Source organism: Ailuropoda melanoleuca, chromosome 3, assembly GCF_002007445.2.
Source record: "Ailuropoda melanoleuca isolate Jingjing chromosome 3, ASM200744v2, whole genome shotgun sequence".
In the NCBI taxonomy this organism is placed as follows: Eukaryota; Metazoa; Chordata; class Mammalia; order Carnivora; family Ursidae; genus Ailuropoda; species Ailuropoda melanoleuca.
The window spans coordinates 90,052,958-90,065,493 of record NC_048220.1 but is presented as its reverse complement, the minus strand read 5'-3'; the positions used below and the strand labels follow the sequence as shown (position 1 = coordinate 90,065,493).

At 52.7% G+C, this 12,536-nt stretch overlaps 1 protein-coding gene across 2 annotated transcripts in view; it reads right to left on the bottom strand.

Annotated features, from left to right (window-relative positions):
- Positions 1 to 12,536, bottom strand: part of SLIT3 (slit guidance ligand 3) — a 598,007-nt gene that overhangs the window by 78,872 nt on the left and 506,599 nt on the right. For both annotated transcript variants that reach the window (XM_034656754.1, XM_034656755.1), the window contains 2 exons: positions 5,272 to 5,415; positions 3,923 to 4,086 (listed from right to left, as the gene is read on the bottom strand). In XM_034656754.1, coding sequence (XP_034512645.1) covers positions 3,923 to 4,086; positions 5,272 to 5,415 — 308 coding nt within the window. The remainder of the gene's footprint in view (positions 1 to 3,922; positions 4,087 to 5,271; positions 5,416 to 12,536) is intronic.

Below are 12,536 nucleotides of genomic sequence, written 5' to 3'. Positions count from 1 at the left end.
TGGAGGGGGTCATGGCATCAAAAGAAAATACGTGACCTTAGCCGGGAAGAAAGATGGGAAAGCCGATGGGGCCCTGGGTTTGGGACTGGGGAACCTACAATCACAACCGTCTGCGAACACGGACTTTCACAGAGGAGGAGACCAGTTCCCACCATGATGAGCGGACTCTTTCAGACTAAGAGAAGGAAGGAAAGGGGAAGACACCAGAGTCTAGGGTCCTTCCTGATTTCTAGATCTCCTCCATGGCCGTGAATCATGGCAGTGGGTGGAGGGACCAACAACCAACTCTTTCTGGGTACTGTAGGCCTAGGTGAGGGCGCCCAGTCTCTAGATCCCTATCTGTGATGGATCAGGAGCTGTTTTCATGAACTTCCTCCCGAGCTCCTGGGAGGAGATGCATACATCTTCAAGAGGCCAGAGTCAGGGCCAGGTGCCTGGGGTCCTCCCTACTCTTGCCCTCTGATAGGAGGGACGGATTCGCTGTTCCTCTACAATGTGTTTTTGGGACAAGATGGTCACAGCATCTCGCCAGTGCATACATAGGTTGTCTGCAGTGGTTGGCCAGTTAGTCAAGGTCACGTCACAGCCACAGATCTGACCTCTTTCAAAGCCCCCCCATCCGACCGGCTAGAGGTGGTCACTATAACCTGGGCTCAACCCTGCTCCGACCCCCCAGGCACACAGGGCTCTGTAACACTCTGGTTTGGGGATTGCACATTCCAGTTTGATCAGAGCAGGGAAAACCCATCCCTTTCATGCCCCTGCTTCTAAGCCTTGAAACCTTCTCTTTGATTTCCCTCAACAAAAAGAAGTGGAGGGACAAGGGAGGAAATCTTCACAGTACATCGGAAGTCCCGGGTTTCAGATCTCGTCCTGAAAATGCTATTCTCTAAGCTCAGACAATACTTTTCTGCTGTGCGGGCCTCGATTTCATCATCTCTAGCAGGGACTGGGCAATCTCTGAGGTCTCTGACTCTGACGCCCTGAGCAGGGTCTTGCGGTTTGCCATCTTTGTACGTGCTGTGTCACCACCTTCTGTACTTTTCCCCATGAATTTCCTCTTGCTGACAGATCTCCATGCACAAAGGGAGGGGGTGTGATGGAAGACAGGCAGCATCTTCCAACTGCCAAGTGCTCCCTTGGGGATGGGCTTGGGGTCCCAGGCAGCCAGACGGTGCCTTTTCAGGGGGACTTAATCCAATGGTCAGATGACCCCAGAGGGTAGCATTCACCTCTAAGCCAATCTTGCTGCCCAGGGTGGTGGATGCAGCTGATAGAGGCAGACACAGGGCAGCTGGGAGCCAGACGCCCTGCCTAAGGAGGGCTTTATACGTTGCAGGAACAGCCCTCAAATTGGCTTGTAATTACATCAGCTGTCTTTGCAATAGGGGTGCTTTTAGGGGAAAGTAAAACGCAGAGTTATTATCTGTCAACTCCAGTATGTGTCACCTGCCCCTTCNGCTTTATGCGTTGCAGGAACAGCCCTCAAATTGGCTTGTAATTACATCAGCTGTCTTTGCAATGGGGGTGCTTTTAGGGGAAAGTAAAACGCAGAGTTATTATCTGTCAACTCCAGTATGTGTCACCTGCCCCTTCTTCTTCTGGAGCTTCCTGGAAACACAGAGCTTTAGACCTATGGCTTCCGTATCCCCTAAAGCCAAGGCAGGTCTGGGCCCCAGTGTCTGTCACAGCCAAGGCCTTTGATGCTCTCCAGTAGCTCTCTCTACGTCTCCTCTCTGCTGCTACATGAAGTAATAGCGTATAGAATGTTCTATGTCAGGCATCAGCTCTGACGTTCTCTACCTTTATAGGAATAACCTGTTTAGTATAGATTTAAAAAAAATATCTTTTAGACAGGGTCAGTCCAAGAACCCTGCACTTCTGTTTGCTTTTACAATTTTCAACCACTCCTTCCCTCCATGGGAAAAGCAGCCAGGATCGCTCCCATGCAAAGGTAGGCAGGTAGGGGCAGAGCAAGAGAACGATGCGTTACCGTATCCTAGGTCGGCTTGCTATTTTTCCTCTACTTAGTTCTGTCTGCACCTCCACCTTGCCACCCCTAGTCCCAGCCTACAGTCATTCCTAGGCACTCGCCAAGACTCAGTCCCTGAGAGATGCCGGTCCTGGGACCCTGGGCTGATTCCACTCCTGCTCTGTCCCCCAAAGTCTTGGCATCAACCTGGAGCCTTGAGATCATGACAGAGGACCAAGGGGCTGGGGTCAGTAGGTGGCACCCCGTCCTCCTCTGCATCTTAATGCCGCTCTTCTAGGGTACAACTGCTTGTCAGAGCTAATGAACTCAGCCCTGGACAGACTTGGAGAGGAACAGAGGGGGCAGAGGGGATAAGAGGTGTGCGTTATGAGAAAGGTGCTGGAGGAGGACAGTCATGCTTCAGGCGAAACCTCTGGGCTGGTAGTGGGTTTTCCTTCCAGAGATGCTGCCAACCCCAAGAAGGAACTTAAGGAAGGAATTGCAGGGAGTAGGGGTTGGCCTTGAGGCTGCAAGAGAGAGTCACCCAAGCAGTTGGACTGCTTTCCCAAATGTTCCTTCTCTCCTACATGCTGTGCAGCGTCAAGGAGTGAACCAGACCTGGGGTCTGGTCCTGCCTCCACCATCTGCTTGCTGTGACTGTGGGCTGCCCTTTTACCTCCAAGCCCCTGGTTCCCTCAGCTGCAGAATGGGGACCCCTCCCGCTGATCTCACAGGACTAGTGGAAGAACCAAATCAAACTAGAGGCACTCAGCACAGAGTTCAGAGTGGCCAGAAACTGCTCTTGTAATTGACATTGTTATTCTGCAGAAGATAAATTGAGACCAATGCCTCATTTTGCCACAAAGTCCCTGCGGTACCTCCAAGCCCTCTCGAGGTATTAGCTTCTACTGAAAAAGCAAATAGCTAAAGTCTACCCTTCTGGAGACATGGACTCAAGGATCTGACTTAGAAGCCAAGAACAAGATGAAAGAGGCAGAAGTCTGTCTGCTGGTCTTCTCCTGGCGATCAGGGCCCATGCTGTCATTCTCCCCAGGAGAACTCGCTTATATAAGATGCTCTTGGGCAGGAGAGAAGAAGGGTTCTCGCTGACACACAGATTGTGAGGGTTGGTGCCAACCCATCTCAGCACGTCATACTATCAATCTCTCACCATTGGGAGCACAATGCAGCGTGGTAATTTTTCCAGCAGGAAATGACACAAATGATCACCATTTTTAACTGCCTGTTCATCTAGCTATTGGGTCAAGGACGGCTACTTCTCTTTACAAGATGAACCGAGAACTCCCCTGCCATTTACCCCTGGTGCAGTAGGGAGGAAAGGTTCCAGAGAAAGCTTGGAAACTGGAAGGCAAGGCTTTGCTTTCCTACTGAGCACAGTCTTTGCTGTTCTCTCCATAAGCAGAATGCACCAGGCAGGGGGGAGGAGTCAGCTAGGAAGAACGTCTGTGAAATCTGTAACAAACTCTGGTCTAAGGGCTGTACCAAAGGCGGTCTTAGAGGGGATGGGAGGCCCCCAAGATGACGTGCTGCCTGCAGCCTGGCCTGGGACATATTTATTTCCCTATCTGCCACTTGGGGAGCACACTTTGGGAACTAAAAGAAAATAAATCGTGGCCTCTAAAAGGCACATGGGCAAAGGCTGCCCCTCCCCTAGCTTCCACCTCACCCTGGAGATAGGCTGCCACCTGGGTTCTGTCTCTCCTGAAATTGTGCACCCCCCCATGCTTTTATTGTGTGTGTGTGTTTTATTTTAAATCCATAAGGTAATTGGTTTTCTGCAGGACTAACTGAATTTCCCCAATTTAATTTGCAAAGATGCCCCCCAGGAGCCATTACAGTGCTTGCTGTCCTCCAGATTGGATTACTGGCCTCTCTGGGGCTGCTGTACTCTGAGTTGGGAGGTGGGGCCCAGCCCCATAACCTGATTACCTGAGCAGCGGAACTTCTTGCTCTTGACCTGGCCGATGCGCTTGTTGGCCAGCCGGCGTGGGCTGCTGCAGCGGGCCCCGCTCGTCTCGATGGGATTGTCCTGCAGGTAGTCGGCCAGCCACTTCAAGTGGCAGTCACACACAAATGGGTTTTGGGCTAAGTGGCTGCGAGAGGGAGGAGAATTGATCAGGAGTGACCCGTGGTGCCGCTCTCCACCACCACCTTGCCGGGAGCTGGGCCCCCCTCCTCATCAGGCAGGATGCAGGGTGGGGGGGGCTGAGGCCTGCTGTCGGCCAGAGAGGGTCACAGGTGCAGCTGGCAGCTGGCCGGGGCGGCGACAGGGGGCCATCTTCCTGCTCTTCTGACTTGGGGCAGGACCCACCAGGGATCTCGACTCTGACCCACACCAGTTCTGATGGGCCGAGTAAGTGGCAGGCCCAGGGTTTGTGCTGACAGCAGCCTGGATTGGATCTCTCTGAGCTTGGTAATGCCAGGCACATAAAGCAGCTGGTATGGTGACTGGCACACGGCGCGTGTTCCACACAGGGTAGCGGGTACTGCTGCTCTCATCGCCACCAGGGCAGCACCATGGGTCTGGCTTCCCCTGGCTCATGAGAAGAATCTTCACAGTGCCAAGACGGTGCTCAGCACGTGGTCGCTGTTCAACATATAGTGGCTGTTCTTAACTCTGTATTGGCACCTCCTCTGGCTACAGGGGCAGTAAGTGCCAGGTGACATAGAAGGTGTCCAGAAGCCCCAGGTTCATGGTCAGGCCCGGGCTGGGCTGAGATCTGTTCTCAGATGTCTTGTATCTAATGGAGTTACTTACGAACATCTGCAGTGCTTGGGAGTGAGGAAGTGCTCCCTGAAGACAGAGCTGAAAAACTCTCAGTGCCTGTACCAGAGGTTTGGTTTTGCAGGGTGGTGGGGGGTGTGGGTGGGCAGGACTGGGTTATCAGCAGAGACAGAGCCGGCTCAGAAGTCTGGCCGCCGTGGTTAAGAGAGCAGGTGAGCTGCAACACTGCCTGTTCTAATCTCGCTTCTTACTAGCTGTGCAACTCTGAGTAAGTTACTTAACCTCTCTGTGCCCTGGTTTCCTCACAAAGAAATGAGGGATCATAACAGCACTGACCTCATAGGGTTGCTGTGAGGCCTAAAGGTCTGAGTACAGGGATAGGCCTCAGTGAGGCGTGGAGCACCACAGGAGTGCTCGGTAGAGGTGAGCTAGAACCACTCTTCTCAGACCGTCCTCACTGCGGGCTCTAGACCTCGTGGACATGCTCACTTTGCCTGCCTTCGGGGTGGTCTCTGGGTCTGGACACGCGCTGGCACTGAGGGGGTGTACTCACAGGGTCTGGATGGCCTGCAGGGGTGCAAAGAGTCCCTTGCTGATGGTTTGCAGCTTGTTGTCGTACAGGGAGAGGAGGCTGAGGTTCTGCAGGTCCTGAAACGTGTTCACGCGCAGGCAGTTGATCTTGTTGGCATTGAGGAGGCTGCAAGCAGGAGACAGGCCAGTGACTCACCCATCCGGCTAATTCCCCGCGGAGCAAGGGCTGCGCCTGCCGGGACGGGCAGCAGAGCTCCACGCTCTCTTTATAGCCTTATAGCCAATGGCTCCTGCTGCTGAGTGTGTTTGTCTCTTGCAGCCCTGTGGCCCCTGAAACTCCACACACGTCTGGGCACTTGTACGCAGCGAGCACGGCTGCTGCGCCCCGCGAGATCACCCGGAGCCTTCCCGGTGCCTGCGCCCTCCAGGGGAAGGCTGGAAACGCTCCCCCCCCTCCGCTTTGCATTGCAGAGCTTCCGGGGAAATGCAAAAAAACCACCCGGCACAATTGTGCTAAAGCTTTTGTTGATTGACTAAGAGCAATTTTGACTCCAAAAACTCCTTAGAGTTCTTTTGAACCACAGGTCCCACCGGAAATCTGAGGAAGGTCACAGGTCATGCAATCTCCCAGAGAAATACATCCACGGGTAAGCAGGTGTGCACGACAGGCACATTCTCTCTCTGATGTGCACACTTGCACGTATGCATGCACATGGATGGAGCCTCATGTGACCTGACCTCTGCCCCTTTCCCTCTCACCCATGTATCCCCACTCACGATACTTTTGTTCCTTAATCACTCCCATAAGTGTTTTGGCCCAGGTCCTTTAAACACGTTCTTTACCCTCCTTTCATCAGGTGGTTCCTTGCCCTCCTCTGCATCTCAGTGCAAATATCACCTCTTCAGAGAGGCCTGCCCTGATCCCTTCATCTACGGTAGGCCCCCCAGGCCCCCAACACTGTCTCTCATGGCCTCAGTTTATTGTCTTTGCAGCACTTTTCTCCGTTTGTGATTCTAGGATGTTCGTTACTGTTTATCATTTGCCTCACACCTATGATGACTGTAGGCTCTGATGGCACAAATGACGTCTCTTTTATTTCCTTTCTTCTTAGTGCTCACCATGAGCACTTACTAAGAAATGCACCCAACCCCATACCCACTCCAGGAGGCCACACTCCTCTAGGGTGGCACCCATCTGCCCCGGCTTTAGATCTTCAGACCCCTCCCTCCACCAAAACAAACAAACAAACAAACAAACAAAACAAACAAAAGAAAACAAGCACCAAAGGAGGTTGCCTTTCTGGGAAAACTCTGGTCCAGCACAGGTGATGCCACGAGGGTTATAGGAGAGTTCTCCAGAATGAGGCTAGCAAGCCAAGCAAATCTGAGCCCTAGGAATTTCCTTTATGATACTAGACTGACTAATTGTATCCTCTTAACTAGTGTAAAATCAGTTCTCATTTCCTTTTTAATTAAAGAGGGAATGGGGAGAACTAAACAAACCAGTAAAATTCTTAAATTTTTAAAATTTCTACTTTCGAGGCTGGCTCAGAGCTTCTCCCATGGGGGAATGGCCCAGGAGACTCGTCACGGGCTGGCTTGCCTCTGGAGGCTCGACGCCAGAGCCTGGGGGACTTGAGCTGGTGACGGTGAGGCTGCCCACGGGAGTCCCGTCATCTGTGCCACCTCTCCCTTGCTGCAGGCCCGTCCTCCCAGCGGGCCCCCTGCAGCCTGTGTGTAGGCAGGCAGCTGCGGCAGTGACAAGAGGAAGAACTGCCTGTTTAATCTGGCTAATGATGGGCAGAGTCCCAAGGGTTCACACAGATGTCCTCCTGGAGGGAAGCTCCTGTTGCTAGAATACTTCTCTTGTTTCCAAAGTGCTTTCTGGCATCCCACCGTTCCCATGGTAACCTGGGCAGATGGGCAGGGCCAGCCTCCCACGTTTAGGTGAAAAAACGAAGGCTGAGAGTGTGGTGGCTTGGTCAAGGTCACACGTGTTTCCAGGGGGCATGCTGAAGGTAGTTACAAGAACTGGGGTCTCTGGAGGGTGACTTTCTTCTTTATGAATGCCGTATACACCCTGCCCATCTGTCTGTCCCCTTGGTGGCATTTCCCCCAAGAGTTTCCTGTGCTTTGTATATTACATTTTAGTCAAGGTTACTCTCCAAGGAGGACACCATGGAGAAAAGCTGGAGGGACCCAGCAGGGCCAAGCACCCATGGGGCGGGAATGGACATGTCACACATATGTGTTTGGTTTGCTTATTTACAAAGAAAAATAAAGCACGTGGTGAATGATTTTTCCAAAATCTGATCTTCAGGGCCTTCTGAGGGCATCACTTTGCTAGGAAATACTGAACAATTCAGGAAAGAGAACAAGGCAGAGGTCTGATGGCCTGAGGATAGAATCCTCCCTATAAGACATTGCAACACCTCACGTGCAAATTATTTACCCTCCCAGTGTTTTAAAATCGGGAAATCTCTCTCACACACACATACACATACACACACACATACACACGCCAGATTTCTATTTCCCCTTGGAAAAAAAAAATTAGAAGCTCTAGCAATGCTGCACCCACCGGAGGCAGCTTTGGAGTGGCTGTCCCCTTCAGATAGGACCTATGCACCCTTTTGTCACAGTCCTCACTATTCCCTATTGTTCCTTTCACCAGTTTATTCACCCATCTCTCCTGAGTGGGCACTCATTTTTGAGACCCTAGTGCAGATTAACGAGCCCAGCTGCTGCCCTGGAGAATGCTGGACCCTAGACAAAGAGGAGGCCCCCAGGGAGAGAGCTGTGGTGACTCTAACCTGCCTTGAAAGGGTATCCGAACTGCCCACTACTCCGGCAGCCCTCCTCACTCACGGGAACTACTGAGGCTTCTTTTTCTGATCCAAATGCTTTCTTGTTCCCTACTGCTTCTAGACGTCTTAGCATGGGATGTTATCGCAAAGACGGAAGGCATCAAAACAAGCCAGGCTGGCGGAATTACTAGGCAAAGACAGCATGAGACGCGGTGCGTGAGGCAGGGAGTGACGGAAACGCAGAAGGACATGGTCTCCTGGTCACTCTTCTCTCCCAGGATGCTTGGCCCCCTAAGGCAAGACACGTAGGTGCAGGGAGAGATAAAATTAAGCTGCTTACCCAGATTTAGATGCGGAGGACAGCCTCCCTGATCCCTAGCACCAGCAAGATCTAACAGCCTGTCCTTCTGTCCTCTCTCCTTCGGGAGGAAGGTTGGCAGCTACTCACCTCCATCTGCCTTCCACGGAAGGACCTCCAAGCTACCTGGTACGTGGACAAGAGTTGCAGGGGAATTAAAACAACACGCTGTGACAGAGCAAAGAGAGAGGAAGCAGCTATTTGGAATGGGGTTCGGCACTTCCCTAAGAAGTCCTTCTGGGTATTTCACTGGAGGGATGGATTCTCCCTCTTTCTCCTTCAAAGGGGCTCCATCTGTCCCATCCCATGTCATCCCCCTCTGAGGAGCAGCCATGTAGCTGCTGCGTGAGGTGACACTAATCATGCAGCGTCATCTTGAGACCACAGCTCTGCATGGCCCTGTGCCCAGCATTTTCTGAAGCAGTTCCCACACAGCATTTCCTTTCACCCTCAGAGCGGCACTAAGATTGTCCTCATTTTGCCTGTGAGGAGACCGAGGGTCAGCGTGCTGACGGATCTGACCAAGGTCATCCATTGGTAGGTGAAGCACGAGCCTGACTTCAGACTTCAACTCTTTCCACCACATAAAATCCATATTCTCTTTTCCGTGCCCGGTGAAGGGCGTTCCTTGTCTCTGGGAGTGGCTGTTTTTGCTGGCTTTGAAATGCACCTGGCGGACAGAGGTCTGGTTAGGTCTGGAAGACCGCTTGCCTCTTGATTGTGTAGAGGTATCAGGAATCCTGCCAACTCTTAGGAAGGACATGGCGCCAGATGTCAGAGACAGGATGCTCTCTGGGATGCTCACGACACTGCCTGTGGTACGAAGTGGCGGGTTCTTCCTGAGGGGCTCGCATGTGTACAAAGCAGGTTTCCACCCTCGGTGGTCCCTGACCACATGCTGATTTGGGAGCTGGTATGCATGGCTGCCCTGAATTCTCCGTCTACCCTGGGCAGATCAGGGGACAGCGATGAAGCAGAGATGGCAGCATCCCTCACGCAGGGAGAGATGCTCCAGCTTGCCTCATTCAAGAGGCTGCCTGCTATTCAAACCCCAAACTTTGGCATTCTAACTACAACCCAGCTTGGTCTGCTGGATCCAGTGAGTCAGGGGCCGGGGGCATATTGTGCTCATAAATATCTCCCCCAAAGCATATCTAACCATCTTTTGGGGCCACCTCCTCCTAGACCCACCCGCTTCCAGACCCACCTCCCAAAAAGCCTCAGAGGTCTTATGAGCAAAAGAAGAGGGGGGCTGAGATGGTCAGGCCATACGAACAGGAGGGCCACATGATCTCACAGGTAACAAGCACGATGTATGGCCAGGTACCCACCAAACCCCTTACAAACACTAACTCATTAATTTCCCCACAGCCCTGCAGGATGAGTGCCATCTCTGTATGACACCCCTGGGACAGAGAAGGCTTAAGTACCAGTGCCCAAACTTGCACAGCTAGTAAGTGTAGGTGGAGAAGGGGATCCATGCTACCTAAGCCCCAAGACTTTGCTCCCACACCCGATGCCACCCTGACGCCCACACTGAGGGACCTGGGGAATCGCCTAATGCTTGCAGGAGGAATTAGGCAGTATGTTCTCTGAAGCCACTCCCACGAACTTACAATAAAACAAAACAAAGAGAGCCATGCGGCCTGCAGAGGAGATTAAGGAGAACAATGGCGCATGTGGGAGTGGGAGCGCACGTACATCACCTTCTACATTCATTTCCAAGTGTTAGCCCTACGAGGCACTCTGCCACCCCTCTTCTCGGAGCACGCTCGGCTTCCACATATGTTCCGTGTCAAGAGGTATTAGCACTCAGCCCACTGACTAACCAGCATAACGATGCTGCTGAAAGAGCATCCTTTCCAGAGCTGTGGCCTTCAGAAAAGGCAAGGCAGGAAACAAGCCACTGAGAACCCCCGAGCTGGAGCTTGGGTTGGGGTGCGGGGGGAAGAGATGGGTTGAATTCCCTGAGTCTGCGCTCAGGAGGGCCCACGTGAACCCAAGTCCTTCTGCTAGGGGACCCGGCCTGGCCTGGCCACGGAAGCCCCAGCTGCTCTCAACACGGGGAGAAGAACCGTAGGAGGGAGATGAGGTCCACCCCGATCAGTGAAGAGGACCCACCACACCCAGTTTCCCTAAAGAGGCTAATGGGGCAGAAGGCCACTGAGACCCCATTTTTAGCTGCTGTCCTTGTCCACATCGCCTCAGCGAAGAGTACCATGGAGCTCACAGGCCTTTGCTGCAAAGTTTGAAAACACAAACATCTGGAGTCGGGCTTAATGATAAATTGCATTAAAATCACCTTGGCAACTCCGGCAGTTCACGTGTTGATTGAGTGGCCCAGAGCTAACATTCTGGGTGGTATTTATACTCTCCACACCTGCCATGGGTCTGTGGAAGACCGCGGTTACATTACTCCTGCTACTTTGGTGGTGTTTGTCGGGAAATGCCACAAACATGTTCCAAACTCCAGTACAAGGTTTTCTCAGAAAACTGGTGCCAAGAAAGAGTACAGTGACCCCCTTTCTGGAAGTCAGTGAAGCGTTTGCAGGAAAGACCGTGGGACAGGAAGATGGCCCAGGCTCCTGCCACAGGGGGTGCTTTGTGGAGAGCCTCCTTTACCTGACTCAAGGCTGCGGGGTCAGTTTCTGTTTGGCCAACACGCAGACGCAGATCCGAGGAGGGGAGGGTGGTACTGACAAGTGCCTGGCATAACCCTTTCTACGGCTCCTCCTCAGAGGAGTTCTCTCCCTGGAAGTATTTACTCCCACTACACACTGGCATAAACTATCAGTGAGGACACCAATTTGGGGGGAAACTTTGGACCCCTGATTAAGCAGCAGGGTATAGAGTCAAACCTCCCTCATTAATCTCTTCCTTTTTTTTTTTTTAATTTCTCTAGAAGTAACCTTTTATCATCCTGAGTTTCTTTATCCACTAAGTGAAATCAGGACTACTCTCTCACCTTAGAACAAACATTATGCTCTCACCCTTACCATATGATGTGGGGATTTACTTTGACCTTCAGGAAGCTGCTGCAGCCAGACGTGGTGAGGAGCCTGGTGACGCCTGGTGCCTTGAGGTCAAGAAACTCTAACCCTGCCCGGTCTTGCTCTGGGACAGGTCAGGCTAAGAGCTCACGAGAGGAGATGGGAGGAGGCCTCCCAGGCCCCACTAAGGACAAAGGGGACTCTTTCCTTCTCTCCTGATAATGGCCGCACCGCTGGTCAGAGCTGTGGGTTGTCATGGTGATTCCCCGTGCAAGGGAAACTGCAAATGTAGCGATGCCATCAGGTGGCCTGTCTGAGCAACAGGACCTCCTTGGAGTCCACAGACACAGGACGACTCTAGGAACTGGGTGCAAGCAGAGGGAAGTGGAGACTCTGAGAGACCAGACAGGGAAGCCATCACCTGCTCTCGGGAGGTCAAAGGCCTCACCTAATGGGACCTGGCTTGCTTCTTCTCTCCCTCAACAGCTACTAGGGTGGTCATTCACCTTTCTCTCGCCTCTGCTTGCTAACCGGTCCTTTAAGAGGGGTGAACCATTCACTTGATGACCAAGCACGGCGTGACACCAGACTTTAAGTCTCGCTGAAGGCCTTCCTTGGGGAGCCCAGGTACACAAGAAAGGGAAGACGTCCTCTCTCAAGAGTGCATCACAAAACAAGTTTGCTTCGACTGCGGGGGGACAGTTCTCAGCATCTCGCCTCGACCCAGTCCTTAAAGATGAGCCCCTCCTTCACACCCTCCCACAGGGGTTAGCGGGATGCCAAGGAACCAGGGGAAGTCCCAGGGAGATGGCAGCCCGTGGCTGGTACTGAGGCATAGCCAGAGGAGCTGGACAGTTAGTACGGCAGCACCTGCTCCTCGGCTTGCTCCGGGGAGCCCCAAAACTAGATCTGCACATCTGCCCGGGACTGGGGCTGAAGCAGAAGGCTCTGGCGTGGACTCCAGAATTAGACCGCCTGCGTGTCCAGCCTCTGCCACTTACGTGCCGAGTGACAACGGCTGTGTTACTGAGCTCTTCAATCCTCAGTTCCCTCGTCTGTAAAAGGGGCGGTTCAACAATACCTTTCTCTTAGCATCATTGTAAAGATCAGAGAAGCACATAAGCATGTCAAA